Raw genomic sequence first — 24,362 nt, forward strand, 5'->3', positions numbered from 1 at the left:
GAACAAACAGGTACAACTTACAGTGGAGGTACACGCTCAGCCAGGGCACTCAGCAGTTGAGATGGGCGATGTTTAAAGATGGCGCCCAAAAGAAGGGAGGTATTTTATCACTTCCAGTAGGAAGAGGGAGGGGCAGGGATGGGAGTTAGCCGGAAGAGCTGTAAGGTTGTAGCAAGGGGGAGGAGACTTGCAGGTGATGTCTGTAAAGACGGGAAGGTGCAGGGAAAATAGATAAGAATAGAGCTATTACTAGAATAAGCGGCTATCACGGAGATATAGGTTTATTGTTCAGTTTATTTATCAGGGGAGTTACACCAGAGAGGTTTAATCCTGAATTTACAATTATACTTAAGGACAGTGGGTACTTTTCTGTGCAGCTTGTTAGATGTTAATAAACACTGGAGGAGAATTCAGCAGTGCTTTTGAGGTGGTTGGGAGTTTTGTGTAGGTTTTTTTACAAGATGAATTAGGTTTGATCCAGAAAAATCCCTAAAGATGGCTTCATTGGGTGGCTGAGTGGTAGCACTAGGCCTAAGAAAGAAGATGACCAATTTGTGGTTAGATTTAACAAGGGATGAGGAAATGATGGGTAGGAGTTCATACAGGGTCTAGGCTGGTAAGGACCACGTCAAGGATATCAAAGCCTCTACTAGGTAGTTTTACAATTAGCTCCAGAGCACTGGTATTAATGAAACCTAACAAACACTGAGTATATCCATGTATATCTTGGATTCATACCTGTCTCTCCAGTGGGTCCTATTTATATCACAAGCAAGGTTTAAGTGTGTAGAATGGGTAATTCTGGTGCTGTTTGTTTTGTAGATATGCAGAACATACACCAGGGTGGGGTTTGACAATGCCTTGTATGCTAGGCATAGATCTCCCCTCAACAGCCTGGAAGAGAGAGAGTACAGGGATACTGCCTTGATGTGGTCTGCATAGGATATGTTATGTACACCCTGTATTCCTTTAGTGAGGAACCTCTGTGGACATTCCAATTGATGGATGTGGCTGGCTAGGTACATACCAAAAAGGGCACTGTACTCAATGACAGGTCTGATGAACACAGAATACAGTAGAACAATGATCTCCTTGACCTACATGCCATACTTTTGTTTATAAGTTGTAGAACATAGAAAGATTTCCTCACTATGGTAGACATGTGATGGTCAAACAGTAGATTACTGTCTATGTTCCCAAGTCCCTGACTACGGGGTTTGCTGTCAATATAATAGTGACCAGGGGTGGATGACTTTCCAAAGGATATTATTATGCATTTCTTGGCATTTAGTTTTAGTCCATGATGTGACACCAGTTATTTGTCTGTGTTAGCCCATTCTGGAGAACATTTGTGTCAGTGGGGAATTCTTTGACTGCTCCTAATTTGCAATCATCTCCAAATTTAGTCACCCAGAAGTGACTGACATTGGCCTGGACTATAGAGAGGTAAATTCAAATATCTGGTGCAGTGCACATAACAGAAGACCAGGAACCAAAGGGAAAATGCATCAAACAAGCCTGTATACAAACTCCGTTTATTGCAGTAAAAACACACCAAGATTAAGCGCTTTCATCTTTCCCATAGAAGACTTCATCAGAATAAAGCACACTGATTCAAGAACCATTTTTATACCAGTACATGTTACATAATAGATAAAATTGAACTGCATTATAACTGGATGTTGTTCCAAAATTCTTTGTGCACAGTAATTCTGCTGATAATGACAGGGACAGGGAAATTGCTGACATGTATAATGACTATGCTGAAGTGTATAATGAAATGGATGAAGGTGGTTCACAGGATTTTCAGCAACAAAGACGTTCAGAAAGGATAGCAAACAGAAATCAGGAGTGGAAATACATATACAGTCATGCAGTGCAAATTCAAAAGGGACATCCCAACCGGGGGGTGGGGGGGGCAGATATCAATTGTTGGAACTGAACGTACTGTGCATATTTTTCAAGACTTTAAGATTTACAATTACACAGACAGGGTATCATTAAAGTTTTTTTTTCACTTTTTTCCTAAAGGATTTAAATTTGTTCCCTCTAAAATACTGGATGTTGCAGAGTGTTTGTTAGATGTTCAGATGTAGGAACTTAGAAAGCTCAATTTCCGTCTCCTTTTTTCCCCAAAATCAAGTGGGGCCTACAAATGAGGCAAGTGCTCACAAAAATATTCTGAAGAAAAGTAGTGTGTTCAATCCACCACTCCATCCCCTCATTAATGTTTTTGAGAAGGCAGTGAAAGAAGATATGTATGAGTTATGGGCTCAGAATAGGAAGTTTTATTCCAACTTAAGTTCTGATGAAAGAATTCTCATGAATCAACTGAGGGGGGACAAGGGACTGCGTATCATGACCCCTGACAAGGGAGGTGGTATAGTAATATTCAGTTCACAGGATTACTCCAACATTATGCAGGATATTTTACTTAATGAAGAGAATTATGCACAGGTTTCTAAGAACCAAATAAATATTGCTTATCAACGTACTGACAGTTTAGAAGAATATGTCCTGGACAAACGTATTACTAATAACCTCCTTAATTTTCTTACTAATTCCTATCCTAAGGTGCCGGTCATATTCAGCATCCCAAAAATACACAAAAGTATCACTGAACCATCTTTTACAACAATTGTTGCTGCCAGTGGCTCCAAAACACATAATCTGGCACTCTTTGTAGATAAATTGACTAAGCATGTAGTGGAGAGAGCAGCACATCTAGTTAAGGATTCCTGGGATTTTCTAGGACAGCTTAAAGAAAATCAATGCGTAGCTGATTTGGTATTTCTAACCACTGATGTTGAAGATCTTCTTTCCTGTATTTCTAAGCAAGAAGGACTAGAATTATTTGAATACAGACTCTTTAAATGTTCCACCTTGATTCACAATAAAGCAAATCTAGTGTCTGAAATAATGGCACTCATCTTAGAGAATTTTTTTTATTCGTTGAGGGCCAACATTTCCAACAAACAAGAGGAGTAGTCATGGGGGCTGCCTGCGCCCCTACATATGCAAATATAGTACTATTAGTCTGGGAATTAAGATATGTATTCCACAAAGAATTTTGGAACAACATCCAGTTATATTGCAGGTTTTTGGATGACATCGTTATTTTGTGGAAGGGAAAAGTGGAAGATATCCCTGGCTTTATTAACCACCTGAACAAAACTACTTAGTTTTTGGAATTTACGTATAGCTACAACACTAGAGGTATACATTACTTAGACGTAGCAATTTCCCATACATCTACAGGTTGCAAATCTAACATATTTCGTAAGAGTTCTTTTTGTATTTCCTACCTTCATTATACAAGCAACCATCCACTTTCACAGAAAAAGAGCTTAGTCAAAGGCAGGGGCGGCTCGTGGCATAGGGCTGCCGGACTGCAGCCCCCTCAAAAATAAAAAAAGAAAGAAAAAAATGAAAAATAAAAAAAAATATTTTTTTAAAATTCGCGGACTTCGCGCATGCGCATAGACCGAGTCCCGGCTTATCGGTCTATGCGCACGTCCCCATAGGGGGACACAAGGAGCGTCTGTGCACTTTTACAGTGCACAGACCCGCCAGGATTATGCAAGAGGAGCAGCAGGGACTCGGGACAGAGCCTTAGGGATCTCGTTGGCGTCGGGAAGGAGCATTGGGATCTCGCGGGTCTTCAGTATTGCGCGGGAAGGATGTATGTACGGACGTTAACTCTGGATGTATTCATTCAGGTAAGGTGCCTTTTAATTTACAATGTTTATTTTTATTGAGTTTGTGCTTTTTATTTGTGTTTATTGAGTTTGTGCTTTTTATTTGTGTATGGTGCTTGAGTTTGTGCTTTTTCTTTTTATTTGTGTATGGTGCTTGAGTTTGTGCTTTTTCTTTTTATTTGTGTATGGTGCTTGAGTTTGTGCTTTTTCTTTTTATTTGTGTATGGTGCTTGTGCTTTACTGGAGTTTGTGTATGGTGCTTGTGCTTTACTGGAGTTTGTGTATGGTGCTTGTGCTTTACTGGAGTTTGTGTATGGTGCTTGTGCTTTACTGGAGTTTGTGTATGGTGCTTGTGCTTTACTGGAGAGAGTGTGTGTGTGTGTGTGTGTGTGTGTGTGTGTGTGTGTGTGTGTGTGTGTGTGTGTGTGTGTGTGTGTGTGTGTGTGTGTGTGTGTGTGTGTGTGTGTGTGAAAATGCCCCAGGTGCTTATGGTGGTGTGGTAGGGAATGCCTCAGGCTTGAACCCTGTACCCTGTATGCAGGTGTTAAAGACTTGAGTTCCCTACCCACCACCATTTTTAAAAAAATTTCAGATTTTTACCTCATATTCGATCTGATCTGTTCCTCATAATATCTGTGGTTTGTAAATGTTGCAATGCTTGATATTTGATGGTGTAGTAGTAGCATTGTTGCCTCACAGCTGCAGGTTCTTGGGTTTGATTCTTGGCTGGGGTTCCTTCTTTGTGGGGTCTGTATCTTCTCCCTGTGTTTGTGTGGGTTTGCTTTTGTGCCCTCCCATGTTACAAAGACATGTCTGCATTATTTCTTCCTGGGCCTCTGCTGAAAATTTGTTTATTTGTTCCAAGTCAGACTGTCCTGATTAAAAATGTTAAATAAAATTGATAGGCATTTGAATTTCAGACTTAAGGGTTTCTGAATGTTTAATTCCTTGCGTATTTGATGGTGCAGTGGTAGTATTGTTGCCTCACAGCTAAAGGTTTTCTGGTTTGATTCTTGGTTGGGGTGGCTTCTGTGTGGAGTCTGCATCTCCTCCATGTGTTTGTGTGGATTTGCTCTGGTGCCCTGCCATTTTACAAAGACGTGTCTGCAGTTTTAATCCCTGCTGAAAATTGGTTTTGTTCTGTCCGCAGTAAAATTGACAGGCATTTGAATTTCAGACTTCAGGTTTCTGAATGTTTAATTCCTTGCATAATTGATGGTGCGGTGGTAGTATTGTTGCCTCACAGCTATAGGTTTTCTGGTTTGATTCTTGGTTGGGGTGGCTTCTGTTTGGAGTCTGCATCTCCTGCCTGTGTTTGTGTGGATTTGCTCTGGTGCCCTGCCATTTTACAAAGATGTGTCTGCAGTTTTAATCCCTCGTCTCTGCTGAAAATTGTTTTGTTCTGTCCGCAGTAAAATTGACAGGCATTTGAATTTCAGACTTCAGGTTTCTGAATGTTTAATTCCTTGTATAATTGATGGTGCAGTGATAGTATTGTTACCTCACAACTATAGGTTTTCTGGTTTGATTCTTGGTTGGGGTGGCTTCTGTCTGCATCTCCTCCCTGTATTTGTGTGGATTTGCTCTGGTGCCCTGCCATTTTGCAAAGACGTGTCTGCAGTATTAATCCCTGCATCTCTGCTGAAAATTGTTTTTGTTCTGTCCGCAGTAAAATTGACAGGCATTTGAATTTCAGACTTCAGGTTTCTGAATGTTTAATTCCTTGCAGATTTGATGGTGCAGTGGTAGTATTGTTGCCTCACAGCTATAGGTTTTCTGGTTTGATTCTTGGTTGGGGTGGCTTCTGTGTGGAGTCTGCATCTCCTCCATGTGTTTGTGTGGATTTGCTCTGGTGCCCTGCCATTTTACAAAGACGTGTCTGCAGTTTTAATCCCTGCTGAAAATTGGTTTTGTTCTGTCCGCAGTAAAATTGACAGGCATTTGAATTTCAGACTTCAGGTTTCTGAATGTTTAATTCCTTGCATAATTGATGGTGCGGTGGTAGTATTGTTGCCTCACAGCTATAGGTTTTCTGGTTTGATTCTTGGTTGGGGTGGCTTCTGTTTGGAGTCTGCATCTCCTGCCTGTGTTTGTGTGGATTTGCTCTGATGCCCTGCCATTTTACAAAGACGTGTCTGCAGTATTAATCCCTCGTCTCTGCTGAAAATTGTTTTTGTTCTGTCCGCAGTAGAATTGACCGGCATTTGAATTTCAAACTTCATGTTCTTCAGAATACATAGTAGCACAACCTTTTTTCTAGCAATTTTCTAAGTTTATAAGATGAATATTTTAAATTTGTCCCTATTTTTGGGACTGTATTCCCCATTATTGGCTTCGTCCAGGTTTTGTGCTAAGGTTGACAGCTATGGCAAGAACTGAATTCACTGAATATGGACTGTAGAATTGTGCATATTTACTGATAAAGGTGCACTGTAGAATTGTGCATATTTACTGATAATGGTGGACTGTAGAATTGTGCATATTTACTAATAATGGTGGACTGTGGAATTGTGCATATTTACTAATAATGGTGGACTGTAGAATTGTGTATATTTACTAATAATGGTGGACTGTGGAAGTCTGAGTAGACTTTTTATGATAAATGTTCTCAACTGGGCAGTTTTGCCATTATGGGTGCATATGTTTTGTTTCATTGCTTACTGGAAAAATGTTCAAAACAAATTTAAAACACCCTCTAACAAGTGTACTGTATTGTACAAGGAATATAATTTTAGTACAATGAGGAAGGTGTATCACAGAGCACATGTATGTTTCATATGCAAGGGGCCTATGATTGAAAACAGCCCAAAATTAATCTTTATCTGCCACTGGCAAAATGTATTTTCTTTGAATGTGGGTTTCAATGCTGTTTCAATGAATGTGAGTTTCAAGGGCAGAGAAGTTTTAATGCTAAGTTTTCATTGTGAGACTGCATTGCTTTGTTTAACAGATTACTTAATGTTTGTGCTGTAAAATACAAAATAAAACTTTCAAATGAAGTCCAATCATTGAAGTAAAGCAGTATGCACATTAGTGTTTATGGTAAATGGAGTGAAATAGCCAAGTAATGGTTAATTGGAATGGCTGCAGAGGCTCCAGTTCAACCATTATTTTGTCAGGGGAGGGCAGCAAACTCAGACAGGCCCAGCTGAACTATACCTCCCAACTGTCCAGATTTTCAAAGAATGAATAGATTTTTGCTTCTTATTTTTGGTTTGTTGTTCATAAAATTTGTAGTTTTAATTCCTAAATGATTTGCCAGAAGTCACTAAATAATAAGTTTCAGACTTCATAACCTTCATAAAAATGCATGTTAAAGTAAGAGCCGTTCTATCAACTGTCTCAATTTATACAAGAGCAATTTTTAGTACTGTTTATATGTGCCCCAATATATTTGGCCTTGTTCAGATTTACTGCATTAACAGGTTGAGAGGTACATGCAAATAAATTGCTTTATAGAATTAGGCATAGCCAACCTCTCAACTGTCCCCAATTTTTGGCTCAAAATGTTGCTCTTCCCCTAATAATCCCTCCAAAAATAGCAATTTTGGAAGAAAACATGGAGGGTTTACAATTAAGAAATAACTGTAATAATCAAAGTTATAGATTACTTGAAATGCATGTAGATTCTTTTATTTTGTCAGCTGCTCAAGGTAGCAGTACTAATATTAAAGTGTCCCTTCTTTGACAGGTAGAAGCTGTATTGTGTGTCTATTTTATATTTTTGCATCACATTTTGGTCCATTTTTCATAAAATTGTGTTTTTGGCAAATTAGTGACAAATCACTAAAGACTGAAGTTAGAAAATGACAGACATTTGAGTTTCAGATTTTATACCCTTCAGAAAATTCATACTAATGCAAGACCTATTCTATTATCTTTCTAAGTTTATTAGAGCAATATTTAAAAATTGTCCTTCTTGTTTTGCCTTTGTCCCACTTCTGTGTATGGCTTTGTCCAGATTTCTTGCTCTTGAAGTTGAGAGGTATGACAAATGTGTCAGGGCCATCACAGTCAGCCAGAGAGATTTCAAATTGTGACATGCTTGTTGCACCCCACTCCCCATGTAGTGACTCTGGATGTGTCCAAGCAAGGCAAGGAGTAGTTGTATCTACCTTGGATGGGGAGGACACACTGCATAAGTACTACAGTGGCTTTTCATCTGTCCTTGATTTTGCAGAATGGTCTGGTTTCTGTCATATTTTTGTACTGTTGATTTATGCTTATTACTCAAAGTGCCTGTTGCTCTGTGTTTAAGTAGCAATGCTTTAATGACCATAAGGTAAGCTTGTCTGACATCGTAAGATGCAAGTAAGCTTTAATAAGCATACTGTTAAAGAATTGCCAACATTGAAAGCCTTTCTGTTGTTGCCATGCAGAGAATACTTGACTAGATAATGTATAAGCCTTGGGTATTAAAGGACAGGATTCCATTATTTTAAAAAGCTCATTACACTTGTTGGAGACTTCCAGTCATCTCTACAGGCTTTACCCGTAAACTAAACAGAATGCCAATCATGTGTGGTCCATAACCTGTACAGTAATCCTTTAAGCAATGTATCTTGAGCTTGTTTCTTGTTTGCTTTTCATTTTTACTTTTATCATGTTTTCCCCATGAAACGTTGTCAGGCAGCAGGTCTTTTGGATAAGAAACATTTTTACAAGTGGGGGCATCACATAGATTTCTACTTTCAGCATGTTGCTTGGTACTTTAATAAAGCTGAATATATTATAATTAGAACTGCAGTGCAAGGAGAAGTAGTTTGAGTTGAGTGCTTCTGGTTTTCTTATACTTGATTTTGACTGGCATTCCAGTAATGTATTTAAAAGTAATTTATTTTTCATGCCTCACAACCTTTTGTTTCCATCTAGATATTAAGTAAGCTGTCATGCAGCCAATGCATTGAAATATTTTTATTCTTCTACACTTATTTTTGTCTTGATTGGACTTTCATAATGATGGTTTGCCACCCAGGGCAGCGTATTTAATTAAAGTTAGTTTTTTTGTGGTTTTGTGCATAGCTCCTCCCCTTTATGGTTGACCACACCCCTTCCCTTTGACCCCGCCCGTTCAGCATCTCCTGCAGCCCCCCTGTGATTTGAAGTCACCAGCCGCCACTGGTCAAAGGACAGGCTATAAGAACTGCACGCATGACTTCAGAATTGAGTGCTGTCAGGCAGGAATGTTTCACATTAAGAGATCTGTTTTTAGAAAAGAGATACCCCAAACAGATGGTGGAACAAATTATTGAGAAGGTTTACACAGGATGGGGAAAAAATATAAGTCCCTGTTAGAAAACCACCCATTAACTAATACAGCCCCCACAAATCCTGGTGAAACGAAGACTTATGAGCATACATGTATAGTGCAATACAGTCCTATATCATATGAAGTGAAAAACATATTAAAAAATAACTGGAGTATATTTAGGGTAAATAATGATCTGTTAACTGCAGTGGGAGATAAACAAGTTTTTATCAGCAAGGTGGGCATGAATATTAAGTATCTTATGGAAAACAAGTTGAATTTACCAATAGAAGGTGGTTGTGGTACAACACCTTGTGGGAGGTGCTCCCAATGTGCTAATATTTTCAAAGCACCTCAAATCCACCTAGCTAATAAGATGGCAACTAAGGTTATATTCAAGAAACGAAATTGCTTTACCACCAGAGTGGTGTACCATGCTCAATGTGATATGTGGAGTGGATTCTATGTTGGGAAAATGGAGAGGGCATTGAAAAGCAGAATCTATGAGCACGTATATGATGTTAAAAACAAGAAGGATATATGTGCATTATATAGGCATTCCCTCACTTGTTCTAATTTTAAAGGTTTTAAATTTGGTATTTTGGATACTGTGGACATAAGAGTTGATGGGGGGGGGGGGTGACTGGAAGAATTTATTAAGTAAAAAAGACCTGGTTTGGCAACTCAGACTAGCAGCTAATTTTCCACCAGGTATAAATGATTCCTTGACAATACCTCCAGCCCTGAAAGAAAAAATCTATGGAACTTTAAATATTTTAACATTTTTACATGCATTACTGTGCCTGCATTTTTAAACATATGCTGAAGGTATTTAATACATAACAGTGTTTTATTTGTAAAAAGCTAAGTTGGTTTGAATATTAACATCCTGTGTATTTAATATTGCTCATGTGACCATTTTACATGTGACTTTTTATGACAATACCATTAGCTCAATTTTATCTATTATGTAACATGTACTGGTATAAAAATGGTTCTTGAATCAGTGTGCTTTACTCTGATGAAGTCTTCTATGTGAAAGACAAAAGTGCTTAATCTTGGTGTGTTTTTACTGCAATAAACAGAGTTCGTATACAGGCTTGTCTGGTGCATTTTCCACTTGGTTACAGAGAAGTAAATGCCAAAAAGGATAGGTCCCAGGACCAATCTCGGAGGGACACAGCTTGTGGCTGGCCTCTTTGTAGAGGAGGACTCCTCAATTTTAATTTCCTGAGTTAAATGTGTTAGCCAGCTGGCTATCTACCAGTGACATAAGGGTTTATATCTAACCTCTTGAGTTTTTCAATAATTCCCAAGTGGGGTATTGAGTCAAATGCCTTTGCCAGGTCAAGGTACACAGTGTGAACGATTTTGCTGTCATCCATTCTCAAAGAAGTTCAGCAGGATGAGTAGGCATGACCTGCCCTTGATGAAACCAAATTGAGTTGGGTCCAGTGTCTGGAGGTTTCCTATGTCATTATTGATCATTTTCATGACAATTCATTCCGTGGCTTTGCATATGAGACTAATTTTGTGCTGCAACAAAAGGACAGAAAACTGGAATCTGCAGTAAAACTATAGAAACCGTCTAGGTCAAGAGTATACCAATTTACAAATGTGACCTTGTCACTTTTGTATTTTTGACGATTTGAGACAAATGCATTTAATGCTGGAACATCATAGCTGATTATAAATGTATTTTGTTAACCTTTGTTGCAGATTTTTTTATTATTATTATTTTTGCTGCTGCTGGCCTCTGAAATAGTTATGTAACAACCGTAGATACCATGCAAAAAAGAGCTATAAATGATGATGAAGTTTAAGACCATTATCAATGTTAACATCCAAAGAGAAAACAGACATCAATCTTCTTTAAGGTCAAAGAGAAAAATGAAAGTAAGAAACCACTATATCAGAAACACTGCATGCAACAGTGCCTAAATAGTGTATACTTCATATTTCAAACAGTTGTGAAATTATTTGCAGATCCCCATGGACTGCCTTAACTCACCTGTTATATCAGAACTTCTTTTTTTTTCATTTTTAGCCCCATGCTGTCTCATGTGCCTATAGTCATTCACTGGACTCTTCCACAGTAAGAAGTGGCAATAGTATGTCACCTGCTAGTGGTTCTGATATGTACATCCACACATATAAAAAGAAGCAGATATTTTGTAGCCTTACCTGGATTAAGATTAATATATGTTGTCACACTGGGGCAAATGAAAGCTACCGAAACAGGGCGAGTCAAAGTCTCCTCATCATAAAACATCTGAAATTCGTCGTAGTGAGTATGACCAAAAAACTGGCCTGCAATGGTGCTTTCATACCTATTCAAGCAGCAAGACAGAAAACATTAATCAAAAATAATACGAGCTACTCTCAGCAACATTTAAGAAGCAATCTATGCTTTCTGTAGGGGCAAGCTAATAGTCTTTTAATGGACGGCTAAGTCTCCGAAATGTATTTAAATCCATTTGGCAGAAAAACATACATTGTGAAACAGGGACAGCAGATTAAAAACAATGTGTTGAATTAACAATTCCATTTAACACCATTCAATGATCCATCTTATTTAAATTACAAAGTACAGCATTCCACTGATTTCAATCTATCTGAAATCCAAAATAGCAAACAGCTTATATGCTGGATGACATTATATATTCAAGCTCACTAACAGTACAATAACAAGTTTTACCACGGAGCAGAACAAACTGTTCCAGTCTTACCTGTTGACAATATGATAATAATTCCAGCTCCAGCTTTTTATGCAAACTCCAGGTGGGATGTGTCCAATAATGTGAACCTGCAAAACAGAACAGAAGCTGCAATGGAAATAGCATTCTTTCCAGCAAAACTTTAATCAATGGTAAAAGCAATCAAACATGATCAGTGAATAACAAACAACTGCATTTGAGCAGCATGTAATGATTACAGTGTCAGTGGTGCAACAGGCAACACATCCACCTTTGGTGCAGAAGGTAACAGGTTATATTTCCACACAAGGTAGGCTGATTGTTAACACTGCAGTGCAGCATAAAACAGGTACTGCACTCCTGAGTGTGCCATCTGTTGGATGAGACATTAAACTGATGCCTCGTCTACTTGAGTTGGTGGTATCTCAGGTAGATGTAAAAGATCCTGTGGAACTGAATTGAAAACAATAAGGTCCTACAAGATCTCTTACTTACAACATATTTACATATTTACAAATGTAGAAATATATAGATATACAAATTTATTTACACATATTCATAATTTTCTTTACAGTCATACCAAATTTTCATCCCTACTAGACCCCCAGTCCTTTTTCCATAACCACCATCTGATTTTACTTAATATTGTTGCTAAAATTCAATTACCATTAAACATAATTTAATTTACTCTTTCATTCCATATAACACATATGCCATAAAATAAGTTTTTATCTATTCTTTTAACAAATGCTTTACTTCTAGTCTTATAATATCCATATTTAATCATATCCATTTTTATTTTACCCACTTCTTTTATAAATTAAAAAAAAATACTTTATACATAGTTTTCTACACAACTTTTTTATTCTTTTACATTTCAAAAACACTTGTTCCGTAGTTTCTTCTTCTTGACATGTAAACATATTGTATCACTTTTCATTTCATATGGCATGTTTCCTTTAACTGGTAATTTATCTATTACCAGTATCCACAACAAATCTTGACAGTCTAGTTTATGATTACACCATTTGTTTCTTATTTTTATAACTTTAATTTTTTCATCTTATATTTTCCAATTGTTTTACATAATAATGTTTTATCACTGCACTCGTAAACCATACTTTTCTATTTTTTTCTATATCAACATTTTTTTTTTATTTTCCACAAATTTTTTTTTCTTGGTAACATTTTTTTCTTCATTTATACACTCTTTTTCTCTTTTAGTCTTTTTTACCATACCCCAAAATTTATCATATTTATATTTATACAATTTTTACTACTAATTTCTCATATTTTTCATTTATTCAATTTAAAACTTTGTACAAATTTAGTGAAACGGCATATACCACTGGGTTAATTAATCCTAAACCTGCTTCCTCTTTATTTACATACAAAACTCCTCATTTTACTGGGTTTTAATGTAGAATCTCATATAAAAGAAAAAAAATTATCTGCAATAATTCCTTTTCAAATACTGTTGGCAGAATATGCTATTTCCCATCAGTACTGAATATAACTAATAACCCTTTTTAGTGAAGTATAACTTATATGTTCTCCAGAAAAGACGTCTGTTTTATTTCTTCTATTGTTTTTTCTCACTGAATTCTTCTTACATTTTTATTCCCAAATTTTATACCTAACACAGAAATTTAATTCACTGTAAAATATACACCCCCCCATCTTTACTACAGCACCTAAACCTTTACTTTTTTCTTTATTTAAAGCCATCCCTATCACCTATAGACACTCATTTGTGCAAATTATTACTTCTTTTATCCAAAATTAGTTTTGTTGCCATTATTATAATGTCATCTGCATATGTTAACAGCAATGGAATTCTTAACCCTTCGGGTGTTATATACCCCGCCTCCTTCATTTTGTAATTGATTTCACATACTACCATATTCATAACTACTGCAAAGAGTATACAATTCATTGGACATCCCTGTCTTACACCACTCTTCCTGTGTACCTCTTGGCTTAACAGCTATTTACAAGTATTTTTATTGTATTATTACTATACACCGACATACATAATATCCTAACTTTCTCAGTTACTGCCCATAATATTCCATTGTTCAATTGTATCAAATGCCTTAAGGTTTCCTATCATGATTTTCACTTCTTCTTTTGTATTCATAATATCATCTACAATTTCTCTAACTATCATTAATAATTCTTGTCTTCTTTACTTTGAATCCTTACCATGTGCTTCCATTTTTCATTTTCTTTTGCCTTCTTTTCTGCTACTCCCCTTTTACCTTCTTTTACTTTTTCTGCATATGTTTTCTTTGCCATCTCACCTCTATTCTTTAGGATTGCCTCTGTATCCTCCTTTTTTGTATTTTCTCTATAATGTCTCCCTGGGAAACATATCCTTCATTTTCTAGTTCACTCTACATCACCATTTTTTTAAGTAAATCATCTTTCAACCCTCCCGACTGGAAGGTTGTAATTATGCATCCTTCATTTGCTGACTCATCTCAATCAAATGGATTTCTTTGAAATTTCCCAGAATCCTGCACACATTCTCTGATCTCAATATTTGCTTTCTCCTCCATTTCTCTCACCACTCCATTATTTCCTTCTCATTCCATCTGCCTCCCTGTTTCTCCAGGCCACCTCTGCTCCTGGAATGGAAACAGGAACTGCTCCTGCAAAATGGATCCCACTCACAACAATGATGAGTAGGGGAAGTTCCCTGATGTCAAGGACAAATATCTCCTAACAGTATAAATACCACCCCGAGTCTCCCCTATAAACAGACTGCTAGCCTGGTGGGACTAACCTGGTGAACAAATGATAAATAAATAAGTGTATTACAGTTTGCCAAAGGCACTAACTACTATAATCTATGCGAATTTTCAGAATCTTGAAAGAAACAAACTGTAATAATCTTTCACTGTTTAGTGCTTGTCTGTTGTATCTATGGTACTTCGTGTGGTTTGCAAACACTGGGCACAGTAAATGGCTGGCAAATTTAACATACTCCTGCATTTATTTATTTATTTCATTATTTCATTGTGTTAGGTCAGGTACCTTTTCTGCATGTCTTGACTAGTTAAGTTGTGACAGTTTACAACTCATCTATAGGTACAGTATATGACCGTTACTTTTTTTTAACTCAACCAGGGTGTCATTATCATTATTACTATATCGCACATCCAAGCTCCAGTGGCATATAGGGATAAAGGCCTGAATACAGATCAGGTGATTAGCAGCTTGGACACTTGGTAGTGGGGACAGGCATGCCCATCCTGGTTAGTGAGTAGGGCACAGCAAGGCATATAGTGTCATAATACCCAGGAGGAGGGCAGCATTGTGCAGATGTGTTTGTGGTAGGCTCTTGGTCAAACAAAATACAGTCTTGTGGTAACCCTCAGCTCAATTAGTGAAACACTTTGAGAATATATGCATTTGATGACTTTAGAAACTAAAATTTATACCTACTGCCCATACAACTATTACTCCACAAGAAACAGGCACCAATAACAAAAATCAGATTTGATCATGAGGTACTTAGCCAAACTGTGGAAGCCAGCCTGAATTGACAGTCAGAGGACAATCAGTGCTCACACTGACAAGACTTCTTACATCTCATACTGTAGTAAGAAGCACTCTATAAAAGGGGGAGGGTTATGGGTCATTGCACTAACATGGTTAACTTGTCCACACTGGCTAGTGCATGGCGTAAGGCCATTCAAATTCCCACAAAGCTGGGATGTTAGCAGGAAACCAAAAAATCCCATACAGCTGCCTGAATAATGATCTCTCAGCTTTCATTTCCATGATTCCAGAAACTCTCCACCACAGAGGTATGTGCAGCATGGTTAGTGCTATAAACAGCAAAAACATCGCCGATGGCTGCTTCAATGACAGCCCCTCTAAGGTGACTTCAGCCTAGCTGGGATATACTTAACAGCTAGCAGGCATGGTGGCAAAGAATATAGAATATCTCCGATGGCTGCTTCAATGACAGCCCCTCTAAGGTGACTTCAGCCTAGCTGGGATATACTTAACAGCTAGCAGGCATGGTGGCAAAGAATATAGACAAAAATATTATTTTACACAGTAATGAGAATTTGGGATATCTGCCCATATGACAACTTGTAAGGGCTGTATGTTGGGATCTACTAATGTTTATCATTAACTGGTACAGAGTATTTCACTCATGATTCTTAGTTTTGTTTTTTGTTGCCCATTTTTTAATACCTGACCAGATAGTGGACTTACACTTGTCATTTGTGTCTTCTTCTATGACAGGAATATATTAATGCCTTCTCAACCTTTTCACATAACTCATCTTCTAGTGAGTGCCTTCTACATGGGTTCCTAGGTAAGTACTAGGCTATCTGTCCGAGGGCATTTATAAGCCTAGCCAGAGTGTGTCGGCTTTCGCCGCCCCATTGATTAATTAACTGATCGTCTGTCAAGCAGAGCCAATGAAGTGATCCCAGGGGTGTATTTTCTGTTACCCATCCACTCGTCAAGATTTCTCTTGAAGAGTGTTAGTGAGGGGTTCTGCCTGATATAATTTGGAATTTTGTTCCAATGCATGGGGAGTCTCTGTGACAAGAATCTATCCCTCCAACATGTTCTATTTATTGTTGTGGTGAGGTTTAGCTCACTAGAGCACGTGGCTTGCAGTGACTTGGATTTCTTTAGGTGGAGCATGTCCATCAATTCTGAGTTGGACATGGCTTTGTAAGTCAGGCAGAGATCACCTCTGAGTAAGCGATATGCCACTGAGTACAGCTGGAGTTTTTTCAGTCGGGCTGCATAGGACATATGTTTGAGACCAGTAATCCTCTTGGTGAGGTACTTTTGTAGTCTTTCCAGCTGTTGGAAGTGTCTTGTGAGGTAAATCTCAAATGGGGCATTGTACTCTATGATAGGTCTAATGAGTGACGAATAGAGGGGCACTATAACCTCTTTATTTCTAGATGCAAACCTTTAGTAATTAGATGGGCCACATAGAAGGATTTCCTAACTACTCTGACAATATGATTGTCAAAGGAGAGATTACTATCTACCTGGGTCTCCAGCTCGCTTATTTCCTCTTCTGTATTAAGGGGGCTGCCACCTATGTGGTAATTCGTGGGTGTTTTGTTTTTCCCAAATGGGATAACTATGCATTTTTTGGCATTTAACTTGAGACCATGACTTTGATGTGTAGGTATCTCCTGTGAAGACACTAGGTCATAAGACACAAATGAGTGACTATGGCCACTTCATGAGTACTGACCTGGTGCATTCTGTGGTGACAAATCACAAATGAAATAACACTGAATGCTACCCATCTGTTCTTGGATATGCACCTATGGTTACATCTGAATATCTTTAGCGGGTTATGGGGACACATAATGTCTTGGTCCTGTAGAAGGGCAGTGAAAATTAAGGCAAAATCTATCTACTACAAGTCTAGGACTACTTCTGACTTAGGACAGGATGCTGACTCTGTATTCAAAATGCAGACCTAGGTGAACACAAATTTTAGTCTGTATTCATTGTTGAAATTGCCCCCTGCTGCCCCTGTTATGCAGTGCCAAGTTTATTAGTGTGCTCATTTCCTAAGCACTTACAGGAAATCAAATCCAAAACAGCTGCAGTCTGACTGCATAATCTCCATTATGGCAAACAGACATAATTATAGTACAACTATATTTTTCAGATTTTAGAATGAATCAACCAACAGTAAAAGAAACACAAATTAAAATCCCTTTTTCAAAGTTGATGATGTGCAGCTTCAATGATTATGTAGCAGCAGAAGCCACAATTGTAGTCAAAGTCCTCAAACAGAATGTTAAAACAAACAATTGAGAAATAGGAACATACAGGGAAAATTAAAATCCATCTATCCATCCTCAACTCCTTTTCCCATTTTGCACATGGGGTCAGGGTGTCACTTCAGTAGTGACAATCATCTCAAGCCAAGGTTTACACCACCGGGTGGCTAGCCCTACCACACACACACACACACACACACACACACACACACACACACACACACACACACACACACACACACACACACACACACAGACACACACACACAGCCAGTTTAGAGTGCGCAGTCCACCTACTGCATGTCTTTGGAATGTCGGAGGAAACCAGAGCACTTGGAGGAAACCCATGTGACCACAGGCGAGGATATACAGACTCCACAAAGAAGGCACGCCAGCCGAGAATTGAACCAGAGAGCCTCTCGCTGTGAGGCGACACCTCTAACCGCTACACCACCATGTCCACCACAGGGAAAATTAAAATGAACCACCCTAAAGTAAGAAATGTTGGCAAGGACTGGACTATGCCAGAAACACATTCCCTTAAGTTTCACAGTTGGACATTTATTTAGTATGGACGGATGAATAAAGCCACAGGTGGCTGACTTAATGCATATTTTAAAACTACGGTTAGAACTTTATATAAACAACATAACTAAACATTTAGAGATCTTACTATAGGCAAGTTTAAAACGGCACTCACTAGTAAATTTAGTTGATTAGTAAAACATCTGTTATTAACCGAAACTGCAAACTCTCAAGTCTTTGACTGAGTATGTTGCTTTGCATGCAAGCAAGAAAGGTGTTACCATCTGAACTGATTTATTTTAAATGTCATAAAACAGTGCATTCAGCCAAGTACTACATAGTTACTAAAGGAATAGTATGACTGTAAAAACTGTTAATGACAGCCAACAAACCATACCTAAAATTATTTCTACGGAATGTGGCAATACTTTATTTATTGGAAATAAAGAATCCGCTTTCTGTCACTGCTGCTACATTGTCAAATGTAATACTGGGGTAGGGGAAAAAGAAATGTAGAGATTGCTGGATTCATAAAATGTGATTAGATTAACTGAATTCTACTATGTTTGCAATCACAAGACAACAAATAAGCATAAAACTGAAGTGATCTTTGTACATGAAAACGAGAAGGAATAATTCTCCCCACACTGGTAGAAATACTGACTCTTCAAGGTAAAGTGTTACACCATGTAGCTTTAGTACTTAACTTACCACATGATTTGATGTGTCCAATATTTTTGTCCAATTTAAAGAACTAAGGAAAGTGTGGGATGATAGATATGTCCGGATATGTTGCCAGACATAGTTAGCCACAGTAAAGAAACGAGTGGAAATGGGATAGCACAAAAGTAACTAAGATTTAGCTCTAGGTGGAAGGGCAAGGTAACTCTGATACACAGTGAGGAATTTGAACAGGGTTTTAATCTTCTTCCTGGTACACTAAAGCAGAGAACCAGTCAGAAACAGAAACAGGACTCTAATACTAAAACAGGTAAAATAAATACTGAAAAACAGAAAGGAAAGCTATTTCATCAGGTGCCTTTTACAGATGATAAACAACGAACTTTCGGACAGCGCAGTGGTGCAGCAGTAGCATTGTCATCTCACAGCAAGAGGTTCTCTGGTTCGATTCTTGGCTGGAGTGCCTTCTGTTTGGAGTCTGTATGTCCTCCCAGCATTCGTGTGGGTTTCTTCCGGGTGCTCCGGTTTCTTCCCACATTACAAAGACATGTATCTGGAGCATTTCTTCCCGGGCCTCCGCTGAAAATTTGCTTCGTTCCAAGTCGGACTTTCCCGGTTAACAAATGTTAAATAAATAAAAAATAAGAAAAAATAAAATTAATGAAGGGAAGAAACCTGTAGTTATACTTGTAGGCGAAGAGGCACTGACCTTCACAAACCCATACTTGTGTTTGAAGGGGAAGAGGTCATGACCTTCACTTCACAACAGAGGTCTGATAAAAGTAATGCTGTCTGGACTAACCTCCTGATAAACCATGACAATTTTAAAAAGGCTAAGTTGAACGATTTTGAACTGAGAAGACAGAGAAAATTTAGCTAGTGTACATAGGGAGCCAAAGGCCAAGAATAGCCCTACTCTGTACCCATATTCTGAACTATTTATTTATTTAACATTTGTTTACTGGGAAAGTCCGACTGGGAAAGAGTCCATTTTCAGCAGAGGCCCAGGGAGAAAGGCTCCAGACACTTGTCTTTGGAATGTGGGAGGAAACCGGAGCACCCAGAGGAACTCCATGCGAACACAGAGGGAGGACATGCAGGCTCTGTACAGAAGGCACCCCGGATGAAAACTGAACCGGAGAGCCTATTGCTGTGAGGTGACAACGTTAACCGCTGCCACACTGCACCTCCAAATAATCTGCTCTACAAGATAACTAAAGAGAGAGAGAACAGAAAGTAAGTCAATCATTAGTTCTGAGGCTTTTCAGAGCACTTGTAATTAAGTTAGCATATATCCACATTTTGGTGGTCATTTAGAAATGGATACAGCAAAAGTCAAAATTCAGCTATATTTTACTGACCTGATATTTTGAAGGGCATAACTTTTGTGCAGCTTACTCAGAAGTGTTAAAGGATAGCACCCTCTCCTGCATTAAGAATTATTTGATGTCTTACTCATTATGGATGCTCCATTCAAATACATAGCGATGGACATTACTGGTCCACTTACAAAATCACAAAAGGGGCACCACACCAGTACAGATTATGCAATGAAGTCTCCAGAGGCACTACCTCATTTGAAGACTCAATGAAAAGTCTACAACCAGAGAACAAGTACTGCTTTTTATATGGTAGGAGTTTCCTGAGAAATGTTTACTGATTTTTAGAGGACCACTGTCAAGGGTGCTAACACTCAGAGCTGAAAGATCAGTCAGAAAACTAAAACACTGTGTTACCCAATGGCATTGGGGTGAAAAAAAAGTGGGGGTTGGGCAAATCAGTACTCAAAGGAAAGGTCTGTGAGCTATTCATTTTAATATAAACATTACCACATTGCAAATCCTGATTTATTAAGTCGGTTGTCAGTCTATAAAAATAAGGCTTTCTAGTTTTACGTTCATGCAGAAACCAACTTAAAATTCAATTTATACATAGCTGGAACATTATAAAAAAAAAAAAAAATTTGGTAGCAAGGTCACCAGAATGTGAAATTTATATGTACCAAATAAAAAAATGTCAGTGTATCTCCATAGTAATTTAACAGTTTAAAGAAGTTTAGCTGCATGGAATCCTTTGTTGGTGTGCTGAGACGATCAGATCTATGCATTTATTCAGCTATAAATCTTTAAGCGCAACTTGGACCAATGGATGGGTAACTGGAAATTGACCCCTGGTCTGGCTGCTATGTCTTTGATGGGCAGAGGCAGTCAGTAAATCACCACCTATACAAATCAAATTTGTGGATCACATTTGAGTGAGGCTTATAAGAACCATAGTGGTCATTAGCCTAGTATATACCTATGAACCTATGAATCTTTAACAATAAAAATATAATAGAGTGCCTATTACCTGTCCTTGACATGTGTACCTTGATTCAAACTCCAAACTTTTAGTTATTCAGAAAATCATTACCCAATGGATTAAAAAGGTAAACATGCAAGAAGTTAATAAGGACTTCTTTATCCAGCCTAGAGAGAATTGTACAGTGAATGGGGCACAGGCCCTCTCTAACAAATGGCTCATAATATGCTTTGCCTTTCAGAGAACTTCCTTAGAAATGAAACAACAAACTGACATCTGAAAAACATAAGGATATGTAAAACAGGTTTTGCAGTTTAAAATCCATAGGATGGGGTTTTGGATGGTGCAGTTTTTGTCAATACGAATCAGATGACTGGATATTTTGGATGAAATGATATTGAGGGGATATACATGCCAGACAAGCTATAAAATCAGGGGTAAAACCAGGACAAGTGTATCCCACTGTTGTTAGCTACATCTTAACACACATATTATGTAGAACAGAGTATTTTCTGAGATGTACTGCCCTTAGTGAATTTATCTGCTCAACATATACTATTTACAAAATATGGCAAACACTAACTGCAGTTTAAAAGCATTTCCTGCTATTTAGATTTACATGTTTAGCCCACACAAGTAAGCATTGAGCCATTAGCATTTTTCAGACAGCGAGACAGAAAGGTGAAATAAAGGATTTAGGATTCATAAAGTGCAGCACAAAATACCCATTTATGTAGGCACAATCATCTTTGTGTCATTGAGTTCAGTGGGTGTTGTTTTGGAAAGGCACAGGACCTCCTTTCATGGCATAGGACTCTACTTAAATTTACAATTAATTCACACTAGATGGATATTACAGCTTGTTTTTTCAAGAGAAGAAATATAAAATTAGTCATTAAATGCAACTAGAATGCAATAAAATACTTGGATGTAAACACTAAAACTGATTTACTGGATACAAAACAGAGCACTTGTGAATAGTTTTAGTGCAACCACTAAGCATGTTATGAGGCAGAAATAAAACAGGCTTCTGCTTTGCAGTATACAATTAATTCCTTAACAGTCTCTGACAAAATTCTTATGTTCATTATAAATGATGACAATTTTTCCTAGTAACTAATTCTATAAGTGGGGCTAATCTAATGCACTGGATTTTTTTGTGCCCCCTCCCTGCCTGTCAACCATCAGACCCCCCCCGCAATGATCTATTCACAGGGGCACATTTGTTCTCCTGAAAGGTAAAAGCTGATCACAGAAACATCATCCAGGCAGTCATCAGAGCCTCCCCTGGCTCCAAGAGCTGCTTGCCTCCTTCAGCAGCTTCTGAGGCATGTTAACATTGCCATTCTATGGGGATGGAGCACACAAGCATCACAGTATAACTGCACCTGACCTACCCTGTAATGCTGTAGCAGCAAGTGCTTCTGTTCTTGACTCTGCGGGCTGCAACAGCCAGATTCCCACTGGGTGTAATCCAAGTGGTGATCCAAGCTAACTCACCCACCCATAGGATGGGTGAGCTGTACGCCACTCGCTCTTATCCACCTGCCCAGCTCCCATACTCACTAAATGAACATGGGTCATGTGGGTCACAATTAGGGCTTTATCAATCTGAGCCACAGGAAGGTGTGCTAATGTACTGAATTTGAAAAGGTTCTCTGACAGCAGCATTCATTTTTATGTAGGGCACAAGAAGTGAAGATACCACGCATAATTCCCTGTGTACTACCTTTTTAATGGTCAAACAGCTTTGGCTTATAAGACATGAGAACAAAGCAGTAAATGGTTATACAGAAAAAAACATACAAGTGTGCAATACTCTATACATGTTGTATAAGAACGCCTCTGGAGATTAATTCTCATTAATGTCTACTCAAACAATAGAAGGGAAGCATTTTTGTAACAGTGGTAAAGAGTATAGGCCTCTTTCTTTCATAGTCCAGCCATTCTGAAAGTTTTGGACAAGTTCATAACAAATGGGAGTAGAGAACTCAGGAAAGAAGAGTACATGTAATCTTGCAAATAACCAATTAAAGTAAACACACTACTGAGGAAGGGGGTTCCTGGAGTATTTCAGATGGAAACATATTTGACTTCCTCTAATTCTACATATTTAAATGTCCATCTATACAAGACCTTGAAGAATCAATCACAGCAGGCCAGTACCATGATGTCAATAGAAAGTGGTAAATTACTTATATCTCTGAATAATCACTACATCTCACTATCTTCCTTTAAACATAAACAAAATTAATGGATAAACATCAACAAATTTAGTCCAGACTGAAGGGTATGGTCCTCCTATCGAAAGGAGGTACAGCCTGAGGGAGGGTAATGGCATGGCATGTGACTGGACGTATGACTCGGTGGCTTTGAAATATCTTTACAACTTTGAATATCTACAATTAAATAAATAAGGAAGTGTTGCATCTTCAAAACTTGCTTTGCCATTTTACAAATGACAAGTCCCTGTTAGATAAGTTATGATTCCATACAGACAGTTTCTGAGATCCCTTTCAAGCCTTCATGTTGGAGTTTATGCAAACAGCTCCTCTACAGGAAATACACACATGACTTACCCCAAGCTGGCAGGCCATTAGAACATGTTATTTATCAAAACACCAAAAACACCACTACTGAGTGTGAATGATGGCTGGTCCACCCATGACTGGTATACGGCTTGATCATGATGGTGAAGTATGAAAAAAAGACAAGGGGTAAATAAGCACTCCCCACGCCCAGAAGTGGATTATAACCATTGCACAACACCATTATTTAAAATAAAGAAATTATTTAACATTTTAAATAACTTGTTTTTTTGAACATCATCTTCTTGTCATATCGGGGGAACTGGGGCTGGATTTGTCAAACAGTGCAAATGTGTAGGATATTTGTGCATTTATGCTTGCAGAGTATGCTAAACTAACCATACTTACTGCCACTTTTTCCCTGTTTAAGGGGAGTCAGGATTAAGCATGCATGCATTTAGAGCTTCACATTAGGATGCGCGTCCATTCCCAGCATCACGAGTACATTTTTTTTATTTTTGTTTTTTTATTTTTTTATTTCTGTATATTACTCTGTTTTATGTAACATCAGATTACATTTTTTCTTTAATTCTTTTCCATTTTTGATGTTAGTGGATTGGTTTATGTCCACTGATTCTGTAGCTTTTATTTTTAAGCAACTAAAGCTGCACAGATTTCTGTGACCTGTCTCTGGCTTTTTGGTGAGAGCTGTCCCTGTATATAAGGCTGGATTTATAATGGGCACGCAGACTACTTTTCCCAATCAGTGTGAACACTTTTCAGTAATAACTTTCATTGTATAATTCGTGATATACTGGTTAAAAAATAGCAAGAAGAATGTAGTTATTTAGTTTCTGATAAAGCCGTTACTCAAGAAAAGACTTCCTAATGTTAAATAT

General features: G+C 38.0%; 1 protein-coding gene across 1 annotated transcript in view; it reads right to left on the minus strand.

The window, feature by feature from the left end:
- Nucleotides 1-24,362, minus strand: part of SMPD1 (sphingomyelin phosphodiesterase 1) — a 376,572-nt gene that overhangs the window by 10,906 nt on the left and 341,304 nt on the right. The window contains exons 4-5 of the mRNA XM_044073036.1: nt 11,676-11,752; nt 11,131-11,276 (exon numbers count right to left, since the gene is read on the minus strand). Coding sequence (XP_043928971.1) covers nt 11,131-11,276; nt 11,676-11,752 — 223 coding nt within the window. The remainder of the gene's footprint in view (nt 1-11,130; nt 11,277-11,675; nt 11,753-24,362) is intronic.

The sequence above is a fragment of the Protopterus annectens genome, chromosome 5.part1 (assembly GCF_019279795.1).
Source record: "Protopterus annectens isolate FY-2018-M chromosome 5.part1, PAN1.0, whole genome shotgun sequence".
In the NCBI taxonomy this organism is placed as follows: Eukaryota; Metazoa; Chordata; order Ceratodontiformes; family Protopteridae; genus Protopterus; species Protopterus annectens.